This window comes from Pavona decussata, unplaced genomic scaffold (genome assembly GCF_977016875.1).
Source record: "Pavona decussata unplaced genomic scaffold, jaPavDecu1.1 SCAFFOLD_51, whole genome shotgun sequence".
NCBI lineage: Eukaryota > Metazoa > Cnidaria > Anthozoa > Scleractinia > Agariciidae > Pavona > Pavona decussata.
In genome coordinates this window covers 1074814-1095857 of record NW_028145473.1, presented here as the reverse complement: position 1 = coordinate 1095857, position 21044 = coordinate 1074814, and the positions used below count along the sequence as shown (strand labels likewise).

Sequence of the window (21044 nt, the reverse complement as noted above, 5' to 3'; positions counted from 1 at the left end):
ACTTTCGTGGGTTTTTGACGGAGATTACTGCGTCCCTGTCTTCCCTAACTACATTCTCTTAGTACAAATCATGCGATTGTTGATATGATATGATACTTTGATTAGCTCAGATTTCAGATACAAACCTCATTGCTTTTCATATGTCGATCATGCTGTTCTTATGCGGACTAGTTTGCATTTTCATATGAAAAGCAGTGAGGTTTGTATCAAAACAAGGTCACCCCCAGCCTCGCTTCCAATCCAAGGTCAGATCACAAAACACACAACTGTAAAATGGGCTATTCGTCAAGATTTCCGAAGAGCCGCCGACATTAATTATGCATATACAAGAGAGCTGGTATGACAGCATGTATAATTAACATATGGGGCTGTGCGGCAATCTTGCAAAATACGTAGCTAAACATTTTATTGCATAAATGTCTAAATTCTTTGCCAACAACTCTCAGCTTGTAGATGATGCATTTTATCTAACATTTAAAAGGAATTTCGGTTAACAGGATTATACAAAAATGTGGTTATCACTTTTGATAAGAATCTGAATAAAAAGCTGTGGAGTTCTGAAAATAATCGTCAAGGTCCGTCCTTTTTTTAAATTTCTCATTTCTCCTTTGTGTATTGTGCTATTTAGCAGTAGAGTAAAGATGTTAGACAACACCCAGATCCCTAAATACTCTCAGAAATCTAAAGGCGCAAGGATATATATATGTTGTAGGTCTCGAATTCTTTTAAGTATAATCCCGGCTCTGTAATTTTTCTACATTATAGTTTCGTTTCTTAAAGAAGAAGAAAACAGTCCTTTTCGCCCATCTCCATTTGTTTTTTCCCAGCAGATAAATAAAGCGTTTTCATGCTTATTTCCTCATAATTATTTTATTTAGAGTAAGACAGCCGTTCTGAGTCCGACGCTTCATTAAGACATTTTGAGTCGTTACACTAAAAATCATCCCAATTGAAGATCCATTCTTCGAGTGTTTCCTAAAAGTTTACAATAACATCCCCCCCCCAAAAAAAAAATAAACAATTCGTAATGTTTTTGCAGCTTTCCACAGTAACATATTCACATTCATTCAAGAGACACTCTATTACTTATGCTAATTGAGATATGGGAGGAAAAATTTTACATAAGACAGAGTGAGAGTATAAATGTAGGGATGGTAGACGTCGCTGAAGGGGAGGTGGGTGGGAAAAACCAATCGGCGACACACCAAAGAGCCCGCGTGGAAATGAGAGAGGACGAGTTTACAACGAGGGAAGGCTGAGAGGGCGTGGAGTATGCCACGCGAATTCAGTCAAGCAGCAGGAATGCTTAAATATTTTTGTGCCTAATGAATGAATAAGAATAGGATAAATGTTTGATTAACACTTGACAGGCGAAAATTTTAACTGGATGCTCCTCATTTTGTTTAAAATTCGACTTTCTTTTCGTGCGTTGATTCTATTTATTGGAATTTAATTTTTTGTCAGTTTTCTAACGACTCACGGAATAAAAAAACAACCCTCTCAAGTTTTTGCGTACGCAAATGTCAACTTACTTCTGTTAATGTTTTTTGGGCTCAACTGTTTCAGGGCGATGTCGCCAAATATTTTGAAATACAATTAGGCCGCACAGTGATTTTGTAAGGGAAGCCTGCCATGTTGCAAGATTACTGTGATAATCACATTTCATTGCAATTGCGGCGAAAACGTATTGAAATCACGCTTAAATAGAACGTTTATTCATGATTCAAAGTCGTCGCAAAAACACAAGTAATGTCGCATCAGCAGCCGCGACAAAAAAATGCATCGCAAATCCCTGTGTCATAAGCGCATGACCGTTCTGAGTTAAGCTGCTGAGTGATGCTTTAATTTGCTGTTTTGCTGAAAGGAAAACCTGATGTTTTACATTTAAGCTTTCTACTTTGTCCACTAAATGACAATTACATAAAGGATGTTCCATAGCGAAATTTTAAGTTATTCTCTAAAATATATCATTTTTCAAATTGGAATAATTTTTGCTCTAAATCCTTAAAATTTACAATGATATTATGTTTAATGTCACTGTTCTCGAGGAACGTAGCGCAACAACGATATGCACTAGTTAAAGGAATGCGCGAAATACTTAACAAACAAGATAACGACTCAAGATGACGTTGTTGAGGGGAATACTGCCTTGCGGAGCTAGGACAACAATGCCATAATGTTGTGAGCTAAGCTACAACAAAACTATTGACTTTGCTGACCTTGGAGGCATGACTACACAGTAGCTCCATCGTGCAGTATAATATTTGTTGCATTTCTTAATTATTCATTTGTTGGGATCATGTAATTCAAATAGGGACATGGCGAGCTGGCAGCCAAACGCCCCAGTTAGAGTTCAGTACGTCTGCCTAATTCGACTAATTCTTGGCGCCGTATTGCGGATCCATCGCATTTACTTGATAAACGAATTATAATCTTGATATCTTTCTCGATATCCTTACTCCCTAAAACTGCGTGAAAAAATTGCTTTTAGTTAAGGAAAAGGTAAAATGAAACTTTAGAACCTACTTTCAATCCAAGGTTAAATCTCTGGGTTACTGGTGGTGAATTCTAAGCTCGTTGCTACTGCTCTGAGAATTGCTGCATTAAATGCAAAAAAAGCGTCCGAAATAAGGCAAACGGCGTCGTGAAAGGAACCACTCCGCACTCTCCACGTGCTCACTGAAACAGCATTTTGTTCGCAAATTCCCATACACCATGCAGCTAAGTCTTTAGAACGGTCCGATTGACGCTCATTGGTAGCTAACTCCCAAGAAGGTCGTCCATGCCCTAGATTTCTCGCTACCGTACAGAAAAATACTAAGAACTACTAAAATGGTCTTTGACGACATTGCATTTTTTTTATATCTCTGATACTAAATTTACAAGACGCGTACTTTCTCGCCTTGCTCACTTCTTTTGAGACTTCTAACAAATTGCGCAGCACTCACACATGTGTTCACATGACGTAACACCATGAAAGGGTTTACAATTTCACCGGAAGTAACCCTGTTTATCGCCTGAGCACGAATTTTTGTGTGCCGTTGGATATAAAATATTGTGTAAAGCCTCGGAGGACGCTAAATGGAGGACAAATAACATTGTAAAACATTGTTGGGTTCTTTTTTTGATAGTATTCTAACGCATTAATAAGTAAAGAAATTCACCGTTTTGTATTGCTCTCCCGCGTCCTGTCCTCTTAGAACTCCCGCCTCCGCCCTTTCCTCTCCAGTCTCCCATACCCCTCCCGCCCCCTTTTCTCCCGGGCTCCCGCCCCACTAATTTATTGCGCAAGATTACGGCAGTGTCGTGTTGCTTTCATCGAGTAATTGTTGAAGAAAAATCACAATCAATCTGAAGAACTTGAAAGGGAGTTATTCGGATCAAACGCTACAGCCAATATTGTATTAAACCAGGGAGAGGAGAGAGAAGCACAGGAATGACTTGACCGAGAGATAGTTACTGAAGATGCATGCCATCTGACGATTGATTTTGTGCCTAACATGAAGATCAGTCCAATGTAACTCGCCAAGTGCCTGAGTCGCATAAGAGCAAGTCTGTTTCATTGTCACTGTTTGCATTGTCATGGTAGCAACTTCGCTTCTCCTTCATGCCGAAATTGTTTTAAAGTTCATACTAGAATGATGCGGCGACGATCTTTTTCCTCTCTCTCCCTTCCCTGGCAATTTGCGACCAAAATGCTGTTTCAGTGAGCACGTGGAGAGTGCGGAGTGGTTCGTTTCACGACGCCGTTTTTCGTTTTGGACAAGGCAAAATCGATTCCTATCACAATAGGGAGCCAAACAGCACGGGAGGCAATCAGGAACGACTTTGTAGAAAAAAGAAGTAGGATTAGGAGTAGGAGGAGATCAGTGCAGCCTCCTCAGGACATTGATGAAGACTTCTTTTTTGATGAACAGTTTGCCTTTTTACAAAAACATAAGGTAATAGGTCTCATTAGTGTCTTCCTTAACATTTGGTTCACTGTTTGTTATTTTCAATGAAGTCATCAAAGAACCTTTCCTTGTTAGCTACACACGCGCCACGTGGGTTTAAAATTTAGTCACCACAAAAATGAAAGTTGCCTGAAAACGTTTCTTCTGATGGACATGCTTTTAAACGTTGCTTTCGAAATTCCACTGGCAAGCCTGGATCAGAAGGGACAAAAGCCTTAAAATATCATGAAACATGCATGAACAATGACTAGACTATTTGGCTAGCAAGTCGAATGAATATCCTGTAATGTACCCACTTTAAATACATAGTTTACAAGACTGGACCATTTGGGTCTCAAGTCTAACGAGCATATAAATATCACACCAAATACACTTTGAACTCACGTTTGAAGCTGCCATACAGTTAAATGATTAAAACTCCCCATGTTTCAACCAGTTGACTGACTATTTGATTGACCAATTGTGATATAAATTTTAAATAAATTTTATTTTATTCGTGTTATGTGAAGGGCGCGGAATATGCCAGACAAGGAGCGCTATCGGCAGTATGTATCTTGCAATTGGATGGCAAATAATTTGTCTGAGACCCTTTATGCACCAACAGAAATATGGAAATAAGCGCATACCTTCATAAGACGTACATATTACACAACGTTGCATTTCCGAAAAATAAATAAATAAATAAATGCGCGTAACCCCACCGTAAACAAGAAAAATAGCAATTAAAAGATTTCGTTGCTTTAGGTTGGAGTAAATAACTTATATACACTTATGTTGTCCTTTTATTAAGTCAAAGAGACAACAGTCTATTTACGCCTAAGGTTATACGTGTTTCATTTTGCGTCCATACGTGAAAGGCTGTCCTCATGCAGGAACAAAGAAATGGCGGACGGAATCAATGGTTAAAACGCAACCCCACGGCACCGTTCTCAATTCCCGTTTTTTACGGTCTTTCTCCAAACCTGAATTTGTCATTCAATTGTCTATGGTATAATGCAGTATTTTTTCGAGTGATAAAAGAAAAATAAAAGACCATCCTAGTCACGTTTTTTGTAAGAGTTCTCCCCCTGCCGTCTTCCAATGTTGATAACAATTATGTGTTCTGCTCGTTTCCGCTGACTACGTACACATATACATATGTCCCATATGCCTTTTTTCTTTCAGATACTGATACGCAAGTGGTATCGATCTCCCAATCTAAGGAGGAGCGTAGTTTGAAACTGTCAAGACTTTAAATGTTTGTAGCTTTTTTATTTTGATACGTGAGCAAGCGCCACTGAAGTGTGGAAAATGTTCAGGAATTTTCAAGTAACAATTTGGTGTTGTAGATCAGTGTTCTTTAATTTGATGTCACCATGACAACCATAGTTTGCCAGCCAAGTTTTTCCAATTTTTATTTACAAATTAGACGTTAACTTTCTTACGTAATAATTTTTTGGGTCAATTTTGGTGGTTTTCTGAATTTCGAGAGAATCTTTGAAATCAAAGATGGCGAATCCAAGATGGCCGATCTACGGTGGCCGCCTTTAAGAAATAGAAAGAAAATCATGGCTTAGGAATGCATATATGAAGTCATTAATATTCGTTATGGACGCCAAAGGAAACCTCACTGGATGGACTATATACCCCCAAAGAGTTTCATTGTTATAGGCTTGAAACTCTCGGGGTTATGGAAGGGGACGGAAGCCGTCAACCAAGCCACAGAAAACGAAAAATAGTTTGGTCCTGGCGTGCATTTCTCAAAAGTCCCGACAGCATTTCGCGTCCGATAAGCTGTTTTACGCGGATAAGGTTGATTCCCGGAAATTCGATTTTTAACAAATTTAAAAGCTAAAACGCTAAGAACTTTACCAGATGAAGAAACGCATTGGACTATTTTGCACAAAAACTACCACCAATCAATAAGAAAAAGATTTCAACGATACTCGTTAGGTAAGAAATTTTTACGAGTGTTTCCAGAATTAACACTTGGATACGGTTACGGAAGCGCAAAACTATCCAATATTCAACGCAGGGGAGAGCGGTCTTAGTCAAACTCGAGTGAAGCGAGTGAGGGTGCGTTGGTAGGGTTATTGCTATCACAGCTGTACCAATGTTGAAATTTTGCCCTTCAAACATAAAGTTGTTTTTTGGGGGGGTATTCCAAGTGATACTCAGGTCACATCAAAAAAAGACAAGACTACCCCTTTAACTTTCGGAAAAAGGTCTTCCAAATCACAAGTTTTTTTTCCGGAATAGAACTGGAGCCCTGTACACAATGGAGATAAAAATTGGCTGCAAAAGGACATGATGGGCCGGAACGGCCAATGGCCTATAAATAACTTTCAACGTGATCAAGGAGTCGATTTACATCGATGGACAATTTTGGTCATCTGTCGGTGTAATAATGTGCAAGGTACACTTTAAATATCTATAGCTTTGGATAATCTTTTGTAACGATTGCAAACGTGGTATATTGCTCTAATTATGTAAGCTTTTTCTACCCTGTATGTACACGTTCCGCAAACAGCACGAGGTAAACCATCATTGTTTTTTTTTTCCTTGCAAACATTCGCAAATAATTAGAACTTTTTTCCGGTGATATTTCTTTTTTCTCCTTATCTTTTATCATTAAAACCAAAGATACACAGACAACCACTACTATCTGATCCTTAACAATGGGATCCCCTTCCCAAGCAAATTGACATAGAACAAGTCCCGGCCGAAAGAATAGTAGATTCGTTTCATTTTATTAGGATGTAATGCACATATGACGTGTAAATTACGTCATGATTTCCAAATTGCTCCATCTTGGATCCTCCATCTAGGATTTCTGAATTTCCCCAGAACTTCAGGAAAGAGCCGAAATTAAACGAAAAGTAATCAAAACCAATAAAGGCAAACTAATATGAGGTAAAGACATAAAAGTTGCTGTAAGAAAAGCAATTTCATTTAATTTAAAAAGGGATTTTCCATTTTCTGAAGAAAAGAAAAACACTTGCCATAAAATGGTTGCCATGGTAACATCAGAGTTAATTATTACTAACAGACCACATTACCTTTTTCCAGATATATTTCTGAGAAAGTCATTAAGTTTCATGGCGTTTGCTCAAATTTTCAACAAAAAAAAAATATTCAGGTTCAAAGTCGCCGTGGGCAGAATCTGCCCTCCCCCCCGGTCTAGATAAGGTTAAAGTTTGACTACCGATGGCGGCAAGAAGAGAGAAACAAATATTTGTGCTACCACAACAGACTAAAGGAACGAAAATGGCCGAGTTGCACGAACTCAAAAATGATGGTGCTCTGGAGTTTACGAATTTACCTTCAATTAGTCCAGACTGATTTTTCCAGATTGTGCTTTGTATAGGTTTGGCTTATGATCATGCCAAATTTCGAATTCCTTCGGTTTTGAGTCGACTTTTCAGTGAAACTCTTCTCGATGAAAACTCTGCTACACGAGCCGGACAATTGCGAACAGGCGATCAACAGTAGTGGAACTTCACTAATTACATTGACAGAGGGTTAAAGGCAAAGTCTCGACAAAAAACAAATTGTTGCAGTAATATGGATGGACCTATCAAAGGCGTTCGGAACTCTGACTATAGTAACTTACTCATAAGAGCGGGAACCACCATCTGGCAAACAAGCGCGGGCAAATGTGTTTCTTTCTGTTTTCAAATGTCTGCATTTTGATAAATGCCCTTAATACTTAAAAGAATTGTTTAATCTGCGATCCAGTACCTATTCTAACTCACACTTTCACCCTACCTAAAATATGTACTTCCATCTATGGTCTTAATTCTTTTAGTCCGTTGGCAGCCAAATCCTGGGACGCACTTCCTAATTACTATCGCACTACCACTACCGGCTTCACTTTTTCTAATAATAATAATAATAATAATTATAATAATAATAATAATAATGATGATGATGATGATGATGATAATAATAATAATATTAATATTATTAATAATAATAATAATAATAATAATAAAAATATTTTTCTTAAAAAATAAATAATAATGAGAACTCTTTATTAACATATTTCAAGCAAATTGCTATTCACAAGTTAAAGGTAGAAAGAAGAAATAAAAACTATTTACAATTCATGTCGATGAAAAAAGAGACAACTTTCAAGCCCATTTTTTTAAGGAGAAAAAATATTAATAATAATAATAATAATAATAATAATAATAATAAATCTTGACCAATTTTATATTATTCATTTTGTATCAGTAGTTAGCTCAAAATTAGGCAGCTCGAAGAAATTAGCAGTCATGCTGACTCCGTAAATTCGAGGATAAATAAAGTGTATGTATGTTTATGTATGCGCGGAACAAGTCGTGTGTGGTTGTGGTGGCCGGAAATTACCGAAAAATGTAAATGTGAAGGGTGCAAATGAATGTTGTGCCTAGCGCACTAAGGACACAAATGATTAATCAGGGAATTAACTCTGTAGTGTCTACTAAAGTGCTAAATGAACCCATGAAAATCCTGCTGGACGTTAACTTCTGTTATTGTTTTTACAGAAAGTTAACAATGTGAATGAACGATAACGCAAAGTTAGGAATGCAAGTTTGACTTTATTCAAACAAGAATGGTACATAGTAACAGGCGAAAAGAAGTTAAGCGGTGCTTAAAACCTTTAGTAAATACAACAGTAGCGATGCATGTCTTCTTAATAATACAGCTGTTACTGAAAGTTTTACCAGGAATCTGGCTAAAAGATATAAAATTTGTAACAGGCAGCTGGAGGCTTTGTGTAAAATTGAAAAAACAAACGAAAACCAAACAAAAACAAGGTACACTTGCTAACTGGTTGATAATAGTTAAGTACATATCTAAAAATATATACATCTGAAAACTACTCACAAAGCTCAAAGTGCACCCATTTAACTGCACTACTACATCACTGGCTAGAAGTCTCTGAAACTTCAGATTTCCATAGTTAAGTGTTCTTTACACAGAACATTCAACATTCAAAATGTACACTCTTCTGTAAGTCTAAAAATATTCGTGGGTGGGGCTCCACCAAATAAGTAGATATAATGTGCTGGTCCAAGTAGCATAAAGGCTTCAACGGTACAAATTTTCTCTGAGTTCAGATTATTCAAGCTTGATACCTTCAGATGGGTTTAAAACACGTTAAGCAAGATTGTAGCCATCACCAGCAATTGCCGATAATTGTGACCAGGGTTGCCACTTAAAAATTCCCTGACTTTTCAAAAACCAGTTTTCAATGCAGCGCACGTAAAAAAATTCACGCATGAGGCCACAAAAAATAATTCCCTTGTAGATGTATTTTGAAACAACATTACATTTGCGAACAAGGAAACCCTCTCCCAAAGCTAGTACCTACCCTAAAATAGAATTCCCTGACTTTTCACTGACTTTGAGGTAGAATTTAGTATTTCCCTTACTTTATACAGAATTCCCTGACATTTCTTGAAAAGATCACCCCTGGAACAGCTCCTTCCCATCAAAGTTGAGGCACAGGCTTCCTGAGTCAGACAAGGAAGGCTCAAATTGCTGTGACTAGCTACTACTGAATTTGAAAGGTGGAGTGAAAAAAATTGCTAAAGGAAATGCTTTTTAGTTTTCCCACATATCAGTATCAATCCAGATGTTTTTTTACCATTTTTTCTCTACTGTCTCAGCAAAAATTGTCAACAAGTTTTTCTCAAGTAGTAACACCCCTCTCTAACGACCAGAGGAAAGAACTTAGTGGAATAATTTATTGCTTTAATGTTACATCACGTTGCTGGTCTCAGTGCATACCTGGAAAACAAAAACACCTTGGGGTTAGGTTTATAACAAGTGCCCTGGAGGTGAATTTTCACACTCTTGCTGCATTTTAACCCTCTTCGTTCCCAGGAGTGCTAAAACCTCAATAATAATAAGAATGAGAAAAATTCAAAAACCCCTATTAATGCAAAATGTGATGAATGACAAACCTTCTAATCCTAAAATCTAGCTAGTTGCTTATCGATTTCAAAGTCAGTATCTGAAATGTTCAGCAGGGCTCTTCGCGCACAACGTGAGCCTCTCAAGCATAGCAGCGCATACCTCAGGAGGGGGAATAAGACTTTGGCGTCGATCCATGACTTAACAACAACAATAACAATAACAATAACAATAGTAAAAGAACTTTCAAGGTCTTGTGCTAGGTTAAGATGCTCAAACACCCACTGCATCAAGCTAATAGCTAGATGAAGCATAAACGATACAAGAATTTTAACAACAACAACAATAATAATAATAATAATAATAATAATAATAATAATAATAATAATAATAATAATAATAAATATGGCCCTATGAGATGGAAATTGAAATAGCAATTCCCGGGGTACAATATCAAGCAACACAACGTCATCATTGATGTCTTACGAGGATTATCCCGTGATGTTGATGCCACCATGACAGTGCTATTTGGGGCAAGAGGGGGAGTTACTTGTATTCTCCACTGGATGCAGTGGGTGCGGTGACATCCAGCAGGCTGAACATTTCTTGGACTTTCAAAATAGTTCCATAATAGGAATTTTAAAACACTCTATGAAGTGATACATAGTTTTAGTTTTAGTAGTTTTTATTGGGAAAGGATTACATTCCTTCTGGCAGCATGGGTAACATTCACAGCCTTTCAATGAAAAACCAGTATTTCAGTTGAGCTACTGAACTCACAAGCCATTTCCGTAACAAAGACAAACAAAATTAATGTTAACTAACACATACATTTTAACTCCATACAGCTCACTGGGAAAGTTCTTCTGCACTTCCTCTTGAATAATAGTCAGTGACGACTTTAGAAACAATTCTTTAAGCTTCTTATCGGATCTAAGAGAAGATGTTTACATTTATGTAAAACATAAATCAGTCATGCTAGATGTTATGACAATGCATTCGTTGTGATAATGAATGCATTATCCCAATGGATTCAAGTTACAAGTTACATAATATGAATAATCATGAATGTTTCGGTTCAACGATTCTTGCATGTATCAAGTATCGAGGATCGTCGGTCTCCATGCTCAACTCGATCCTTGATACTTGGTTCTCGCGAGAATCGAGTCGAGACTGTCAACTTACATTGAGCAGTACTGTAATATTATAAGCATGACACAATTTGAATCAACATTGCACTAAGCTCCAGTTCTGATGCTGTACTTCACTGAGCAAAATAAAAAAATTAAATTGATGCATGGTGTCTGAATAAATTCAGAACAGTCACGACAAGTCAGGACAAGCCAAGACAAAAAATATAAACAGATTTTGTGTGTATTCGATTGTAATGCAGCCCTAATTGTACAGAAGAAGGTTAAATTAAAAATACCCCCCCCCCTCCTCCGAAAAAAATAGTGGGTTCCCATTCAACTATGGGATGGTTTGGGGACACCCTATAGCTAAGGGCAGGTGCTGAATCACACACACAAGTTACGTATTAAACAGCAGTGCAATGTAATGCCTCTCTGACAAAAGGCCGTCAGTCAAATTTGGACTTGGAAAACAGCACATGTATGTATTGTGCTGTAAAAACATTAATAAGCTCGTCCTTTTACTTCGGCGTCCCTTCTAATAAGCCCCTCCTTATGAGACGGGGGAGGGGGGGGGGGGGGGGTTAAGAAGCAATGGTATTAAAATCTGTCAAGTCATGTGCACAGACATTTCAGGAATTGGAGGGTGAATGTCTGATGAGCAACTATGATTTCCAGTGCTTATACCTTGTCACACTGCTGTCCTCCGAGTCCAAGTCTACACCACTCTTTGTAATGTTCTCTTTGACACATATCAATCCATCAGGTGACAGCCCTGACTGACATCGCTGGAAGAAGTCTACAAAATCCTCTGTTTGGCACAATTGGGAAAACAGGGGGGGTAAGTGACCATATGCCCCAAAAATATATTTTTCAATGGGTTTCCTTTCTTTCAAAGGTTTAATTAAATGAAGGATTTTGGGCAAAAGGGGCAAAAGTACATTAAAATATTTTTTTGCCTTAAAACTGAAATTGCTCCAATAAGCCCTATTATTTTTTGCCACAGACACTGGTTTTTATTTAAGAAATTTAATAGTTGAATACTTAATTTTGAGCAAAATGCTAAATGAACAAGACATACTGTAGCTCAATATTACTTTAAATTTCTAGAAAACGCAAGGTCAAGTGACATGCACAAAAGAGATAGCAACTGATAACTGACTGATTTCTTCTCTATAGAGACTGCACCAAGTCAAGTGAAACATTGGTAGTTGTCTTTTTCCTCTCCATTGTAATTCTTGGCCTCAGTGCTCAATAAATGGGATTAATGTGTTCACAAATACACCTTACATCATACATAAACTGCATACAGTACATGTACATGACTTGTGTATAAATAATAATTTATATTATATTACCTAAATGCTTGCAAACACTCAAAACATCAATTATGCAAGTGGTAAAGGCTAAAACACATGTAACTGCATTCACATCACTGTTACAACAATAAGCAATCGATACTTATCCATAATTATGCTGTCCCGTTTGGAGAGATGGAATGGTCTGCAAATTAACCTTATATTGTGCAGTTCCAAAAAATATCCATACTCCCCCCCCCCCCCCCCCAATGGAAGGTGTTTTGCACCCCCTATACCCCCAGGATTCCAGTTTAGCATACCTTCCTAGGGGTGGGTATGGATTTTTTTTCTGGAACTGCCCATTGACTTATTATAATTAATAATTTACTAGTATACAGCTGTACTTGTATAACAAGGCCGACTAACCATCTGTCAGATGCCCTAAAACCCACTGACACCAGATCACATTGTATCTTCCTGCCTCAGGCTTAAAATCCTAAAAAAAATTATTAGTCAGAATTATATCTATTACATTCTGAGTGTATAATCTGCCTACAAAATCTAGTGGAGGACAAAAGAGAACTTTTTGAAAGAGATGTGATGCTATACTGAGCTACAGAAGACTTGACGAATTCATTCATGAGGCTTAAAAACAAATCTTTTTTGTGAACATACATGTATACCACTCATTCAAGCAGTATGCAGTGTGTTTCTCATGTGAACTTAGTTAATTAATGGGGAGCCTCAACTCCCATGAGTCTCCTGTTGATTAACACCACTATTAATTCAAATTATTTCCAATTACAAACCTATTTTTGGATCTCCCTAAAAGATACATCTCAAGAAATTTGGATGTCATTTTTTTTGTAATCAACCAAATGTTTCTGAGAGACGGTTTTCTTGGATCTGAAATCCATTTTTGGATTTTACCCCACAAAAAAAAAAAAAAAAAAAAAAAAAATGAAATCTAAAAACAGATCACAAAATCAGGATTTGGATTTTGCTATACACCCTGAACAGAAATACTGGAAAAAGAAAACCCAAGTCCTCCCATCAAGTGTTGAACCTTCAAACTTTTGATTGTGAGTTCTGATGCTCTACCAATGAGCTGTAGGAGATTCGTGGGAGCTACATGTAGGGCCAATAAACTATACAGTAGTTCTAGAATATTCAACTTGTTTTTCAGAAACATTGTATAGTGTACATGTTATTATAGCTATTGTTAAGTCATGTCTCATACAAGTGTATCACATAAATTACTGTGACTGTTGTAACCACTTTGAGAGCTGAAAGCATAATTATAAGAAAAATTAAATACCTGAAGTCCTTTAGAAAAAAAGTTTCCTATCCTGTCCCTTTTTTCTCCCTGAAAAAAAAGGCATTAATTTGATAATTACAGATTAACTTAACTCACTACAAAAAAACAAAAAACAAACAAACAAAAAAAACAACAACAACAACAACAAAAAACAAACAAAGCACAGAATAATTTCTGTTTTTCATACCAATTGTAGTCAACAGCAATCATAAAAACAAAAAAGCTAAATGTTCCTTTTTCTCTACTACATGTACAGTGTAGTTTGTTTGCCTGTTGGGTCCGCTTTCTGTGCTCTGAATCATTATTAACTACAACTAGAACTAGAATTGACTGCCTTGGTCACTGAGTGGTGGAAAAAGGACCTGGGTGACTCAGGGTAATTTTTGGCTTTTGTTGAGAGTTGTACCTTTTTTGGCACATAGACTTGTTTTCACATACATTCACAAAAACAAAATAATGTAATTGAATAAAATTAATGTGCCAAGTTTTTTTTAGCACCAAATGAGTTCATGTAGGGGAAGGGGGGGAGGGAGGGGAGGGGAGGGGGTGTTACAAAGACAGACTATAATCTTTATGTAAACACTTCCATTCAGTTATAGCCTGAGCCATTTATTTCTCTTGAGGTAAATTTTGTTAATTTTAGGGGTGTGCTAAAATGAGTGTGGGGGTCTATTTTGTTCAAGTACAATAAAAGAAAGGTACACAACAATGAGTTTAAATTTGCTTTGACCATCAAAGTTTCTGCAGGATACTGCTCAAGAAGCAACGCTTAACTACATTAACAGCCATCAATTCAACAACATAATTCTAAACATTATACAGCTGTAGCAACTCACATGAAACAATGCCTCACTGATTTTGTTGAGCAAAGAAAATAAATTTAAACAATTTTAGCCCTATTCAGCTTGGGGAGAAGTGCGGAAGGGGAGGGGAGGGTGGTGGGGGAGAAGGTGCCTAGTGTCTTGCATTTAATATTAAAGTAAACACTGCTAATAAACTTTGTAGCTTTTCCTAAAATTTATTGGGCAATGATTTGGTATGGCAACAAAATTTGGACAGCATTTTATTGAAATTGCGCATTTCTCACCTTGTTGTGAAAAATGTAAAGTGTATCATTCTCCACCATTTAATTAACATTCTTTTTTTGGTCTAAGTATGTTTGGGTCATTTTCAACAGTTTTCTGAGGTTTTGGACCAATCGAAAAAAAAAAAGACAACAGATCCAAAATGACAGCTACACATCAAGTGTATGAAAAATCAATGAGGTGCATGTAACTTGCATCCATCCTATCAAGCAATCAATCAACAATCAACAATCTTCATTTGTTCATAAGATAAAAAAGATACATATCTTACGTTACAAAAAATGTATATATACTGGTATCTCGTATAAAAACTGGTATAAAAACTGGTATAAAAACTGGTATCTCGTATAAAAACAGACTAACACTCACAGGCCTTATCCCTCTGTGCTATTGGCATGAATACTTGGATCTAGTCTACACTTATAAATCTATTGTTAATAGTTCTGACACCAATTTTAAGATATTTCAACCTATTAGAGTTACCAGGCGTTCTGCTCCAACTAAGAGTATATTACTAGATATACCTAAAGCTAAGACTGTCACGTTCCAGAACAGTTTTTACTCAAGAGCCTCAAGAGCATTTAACACACTTCCAGACTTCTTGAGGGACAATACAAAATCTATAGATGTATTTAAAACTAATTTGAGGGCATACTACCTAGATTTGACTTTAAATGTGTACGATCCCGCAGTACCTCAAACGTTCAAAAGTGTCTGCATAAAATGTCATCAAAGCAGATCGTTACCTGTATTATTAGTTAAAATGTGTTGTTAATTATTTGTCAATACTTAATTATTATGATGTGATTTTATTTATACAAGGGGTCTCGTTATTGGAACATATCGTTCTGTGAGTTCTCTCCTGTCAGAGGTTTTTCATTTTGTTTTTTTTCTCCTCTGGCAAAGTTTATAAATAAAATAAAATAAAATATAAAATACAAAAATGTATATAAAAACACAATGTACATTTTATTATATTATCGTCATAAACTGGACATGAGACGAACTATAGAGCTCAAAGAGCTCAATTAATGTGATCTTTAATGATCATCTTATGATCATCATCCCTACTGTTATGACATCACCATTCCTTTATGAACACACCAAAGAAAACAGTTTTGGACATACTATGAAGCATTCCCTCCAGGTTTCATAATTTGTCAAAACTTTAGTGCTCTTGATGGTACAATAGGAGGGGACACTTTTTTGTCTCCCCCCCCCCCCTCCCTCCACCCCATATCCACCCAGACTCAGGGACTAAAAAAAGCCCATGCTGAAAATGGTTAACAAATGTTGTTGTTGTTGTTGTTTTTTTGCACTCATAAAATTAATGAGCCATCCAAACTAGAGTTCACTTACCATATATTCTTTTGCTCTTTCAAGAAAGTCAGGGTTTTGCTCCACCATGTCCACTGTGTCAAATAATGGCAACAACAAGTTCTTTGTCACACGGCCAATGCCAGCACCACAGTCTGCAACAAAGTTTCAACAAAATGTTTAGCACAGCTGTACTTACTAAATCTCAATCAATCAATCAATCAATCAAACAATCAATCAACATTTTATAAGGAGAAACAGTTCACAACAAACCCCTTATGGGCAATGTAAGAAGAGCCCCTGCTACATGTCATCCAACCTTATATACATTGCACCCAGCAAAATGGGGAGGGGGAGGAGAGAAATGCAAGCCCATTGTCAGAGGGGGTAATACTTTGCGGCACATTTATATGAACTCCACCTATAGGCTTTTTTACCTGGCATTAAGTATATTTCCATAACTCATTTGTGAGTGTGTTGTTTGTTACAGTTTTATGATTGTATAAAAATTGTTATCATTAGGAAATGAAGTCACACTGGAAGTCAGCTGGACTGCTTTGTTGACTGAGTGAAAACGTCAGGTCTGGAATAAGTGACCAAAATGAAAAGAGTGCTGCTTAATCACATGCAGTGACTGCTGCATGTAAGTAAGCCACCATCACAATAGTGACAGCCGTTTAATTACATGTGTACATACATGTATGTGACTCACCCAAGGCTACACACGGTTTTATTTTTGCATATGAGGAGCTGTTAACAGTAGAAGGATCAATTCGCCTCTGTTTTGCTGGCTTCTCGTCAGGTTTGTCAGTTATCTGGACAAGAAACAAAGAAGTCAAGTTGCTTGATTGTAATGACTTTGTGAACTCAACACACATTACAATTTAAGTAGCTGGCTTAAAGTCCTTGCAACACTTCACATAGTAGTTTGGAAGAAAGCAAATTCATATAAAATAGTCAATGAACGTACACATTGCTTACATGTAAATGAAGTGCAGAAGCAACTGGCAGGCAACATTGGAAATACAAAGTACGTATTACACTGTAAGTGAATAGCAACGTAATCAAATAAGATTTTACCTTGGAAACCTCACCCAACTAAAAGGAACTATTAACTGCAGAGGAACAATGTACATCAAGTAATCAAGAGGGCAATTTTCCTTGGAAACAGCCCAAAATGTGCTAGCCACTGGAGACTTTCCTTTACATTTATTTGTTACATGTAACTACTGTACACAACTACTAATAAAAATTATTTCAATCATTTTGTTGTCATTCTTTATCCCTCCACCCCCCATCCACTAAAGCAATGCAATGTAAAAAAAAAAAGGAAGCTGTAAATCAACAATGTTTCAGGAGTATAGAGGGGGGAATCAAGCAGAATTAAGAACCATCAAGATTACAATATTTTTGAGTTCACAATTTTATTATATTGTTTTAATGTGACATCACTTTGTGAACCACAAAAATATCTCTATTACAAGTAAACCTTGTGGAAAGCTGAGAAAAAAAGATAGAATTTAGATCTTTTTCTGTCAGTGAATGGTTGCATGTTTTCCTGACTTTACACTGACATGCAAAAAAACTTCTATTTTTTGCTGACTTTTCTGTTTACAATGGCAAACTACCAACTTTTAATACCCATGGAGTAATAGAGATAGGGTTAAGAATGTACACAAAACTTTACCTCTAAAAAGTTCCTCAAGAACCTCTTTGAATCCTTGATGTCTGTAGTTGAAATGTGAGCATATCCCCCTAACATACCATTGACTGTAGCTGGGATTTTCTGTTTTATAACATACAATAAAAAAAAAAAAACAGCTAAATTCAATGATGAACACTTCAAGCTCAACGACCAACAGCATTAACATGTATTCTCATCAATATTTGCCACATATTTCTGATGGTATTAGTTGGGAGAATTTGTCTAAAAAGGGGACTGGCATCTTATATTTGGTAATCATTTCCCTTCTGTTCATAACATGTACATGTATGTTTGCACAAGGCTGATCACCAGTTGACCTTAAAACAATCCAAGGACCAAACCACACAGATTGAGATGAGGGTGGGCATGATCCATTGAGGGGCTAGACACTTGTCAAACAGGTCATAATTTCAATAAAATTTGCTGTGCTGGTATCAAGATAATAGGTAGGATTAAGTTCTACGGGAGGGCTCTTAATGAACACCATAGGACCTGTAACAAAACATCTCCTTACAAGGGTACACTGTATGCCTGGCAACTACATTTAAGAGTTTCTTTTTAGCCTTATTCAGTCTGATTGGGCTGGGGTACAAAGTGCCTGCAATGACTAAAAACCTTCATACATACACTTTTTTCCTGCAATGTTAAGGCAAACACCACCAAATTTTGTGACTTTTCCTCAAATCTATCTGTCATTGATTTATTGCAACATCACATCATTAATGTACATGTAACTAAATGTTTCCATGGAGGCAAGATTTTGATTTGGAGTTTTTTTTAATTGTTCAATTTAACATCCAAGAGTTTTAGTTATTGTGGTTAAATTTAATCCTATTTATGACTTTTTATTTCACGTGAACAAAAACAAACTTTGCAATTTTTTTGTCACTTATTTTTCTTTGACAAGAAAGCAGAGAGGAAAATCTCTGTTCCTACAAGAGTAGGTTAAGTTTCCTGAAGATGACCTGGGGTCAACTCCAAATTATAATAATTGTTGCTATAAGTTATGGGATATTCTCATCCATAAACAAAATAATTTTTATACAAGAAGCATGGATTGATCTTTTCACAGATGCCACTGAAAATCTAATGGCTAGAAGCAAAAATTGATCGCTTAGACTAAATGCAACCATAACATGAACAACACAAAACTCAAACATTCAAATGAACTGGAGCAAGCGACCAGCTTACGACAGGCCTTCACACGCAAATTGTTTCGTGTAAATCAAACCTACAACTCGCTTATGACTGACATGTACGTCACAAAAAATGTCGTAGGATTTTAAAATCCTATGACAATCGTAGGTACATGTATAGGTAATGTTGAATGACAAGAGTTGTGTGCGATTTTTTGCATGATGCAAGCAGCGTGCGCCCTAGAAATTGCATGCAACAGTCATAAGCAAAAGTTGTGCTGTCTAAATCGGCCTTTACGCACCCATCAATTTTAAGCCAGTGAGGGGTAGGGCAGGCCAAGCATAGACAGGGGATTTGATAGTAATTGAAGGGCTTACTGGTGCAATTGATGATTTGGCTTTTAGAATCTGTATTTCTCCAAAACTGCTCCACTATTGCCTTACTTTAGCATTAAACAGGAAAGAAAGGAAATCATTTCATGATCACTTCAGCTGGTTCAGGTTTTAGGCTAAAGTCAAAAGCTAATTGGCTGAATTTGAGCTTATAAATCACAACAAACATAAATTATGAAAGTATGTACATTTTTGACACAATAACCAGTTCCCATACCAAATATTAATAACAATGCATTTAGAGAAATTTGGATTTCACTGAAAGCCAAATTGCAACTTGCACCTTTCTTTCATAAATGTTTTCTTAAATTTTATGCCTGACTGTATTGAATGGGGACTTTTGACAATTTTTGAGTATCCACAAATGAAGGGGTGCACAGAATAAGGCGCTAAGCGACTTTTGATGGAAGGTTAGATTCTCCCAGGCACCTCTTCAAATGCCCTGCGCACCTATCCTTGGCCTTGCAATGCCCACTCCCCCTCTATGGCTTAATATTGATAGGTGCATTAACCTTATTTGTGAATGCTATAATTAGTTGCATTCAACGTGGAAAGAAGGCAATCCTAATGCAGATTCGCATCAAGATTGTATGGGACAAAGTTGATTGAAGCGTATCTGCCAACCCAAGAAAATGTTTGATTGTGGATGACATCATCACCAACTTGGCAAAAGAGAGAGAGCCAGAAAGGATCATCGAACAAACTCCATCATGCTTGATTATTACTAGTTTTGTTATTTACTTAAATCTCACAGCCGTATAATATATGTTACATGTATGTTGCTTTAGGACGACTACAGCTGAAGGCTTAAGTTTGTAACAAATATTGAATGAAATTTTGGCTTTACCTCAGTGTAAGAACTTGACAGGTTTTCTTTGAGTTGTAGGTTAACATTTTCCTTCCCTGTATTGTTTTGACGTTTTTGACTCCTTTGTTTTATCTCAGCTGTGAGTTTTACAGGTACTTTCACCAAGGTAAAGCCAAAATTTGTCAAATTTCAGAAAGATTCGATAAGAAAATTGAGTTATTCTTACTTTCCAGTAGTCTGCAGCATCGCCATACCATCTGCCTTTATCTTGCATTTCTGTAGGAACATCCGGGTCTGTAGAAGCCATTCTGAAAGACAAACTGTGCACGATTTTTGTTAAATTCATTCACTATAAGCTTAAGTTTATACCGGCAGCAGTCTATGTCCCTTTGGATTGCAGCGCTTGTAAGTAAATCCTTCAAAAAAAAACTGAAGCACGAACTTTTATTTAAAGTACCTTTTGTGCTGATTTCTTCAAGGAAGAAAGATGATCTTTTCAAAGTTTAACCGACAAAATGCAGCAAAGAAATTCAATTCCAAAGCAAAACAACTTTGGCAGCCATCTTTGATTGTATTTGCGCGGGAATTTTCGAGAATTTGGGAATGCAAGGAGCCTGGAAATGAGTTTAATTTTGAGAATGATACGTCATGTATGCAAGTTGTGATGCCCTCAGTTTATGTTTTGTGAAAAATTTTCGTTGACTCTGATGGAGCCATTATGTGTCTCTGCTTTTTTTATTTGATCTGGGGTAGCTCCTGACGACTGGTTCATATCTACACCATGAACAAAAATTAATTTTCAAATTGTTGTATTTAATGATCTACTGTTACATTTCAGCCACTTAATTGACCCGGTTTAACCGATCTCGGAACATACCCCCTTTGTAAACCTTTTTGTAGGTAGCTTTCCTCACGAGTTTTATTAGTTTTTCTTGAATATCTTGCTTTCAAATTCACCCGGAAGTAAATGCAGGAATCCCAGCATGCAACTCAACCGGAAATTGTGCAAGGTTTCGCG

General features: G+C 36.8%; 1 protein-coding gene across 2 annotated transcripts; it reads right to left on the bottom strand.

The window, feature by feature from the left end:
• Positions 1-8495: 8495 nt before the first annotated feature.
• LOC146480993 (N-terminal Xaa-Pro-Lys N-methyltransferase 1-B-like) lies at positions 8496-20620 on the bottom strand. 2 transcript variants are annotated; one of them, XM_085108683.1, is made up of 10 exons: positions 20484-20620; positions 20253-20346; positions 17672-17770; positions 16697-16799; positions 16027-16139; positions 13583-13630; positions 12691-12760; positions 11654-11777; positions 10668-10769; positions 8496-9710 (listed from the first exon to the last, which is right to left on the bottom strand). In XM_085108683.1, exons 2-10 carry the CDS (start codon positions 20331-20333, stop codon positions 9686-9688), a joined length of 765 nt encoding a protein of 254 aa, XP_084964809.1. In that variant the 5' UTR covers positions 20334-20346; positions 20484-20620; the 3' UTR covers positions 8496-9685. The 2 variants fall into 2 exon arrangements, with proteins under 2 accessions (XP_084964809.1, XP_084964810.1); XM_085108684.1 differs by having other exon boundaries at positions 9546-9710; positions 20253-20334; positions 20484-20606.
• Between the last annotated feature and the right edge of the window lie 424 nt (positions 20621-21044).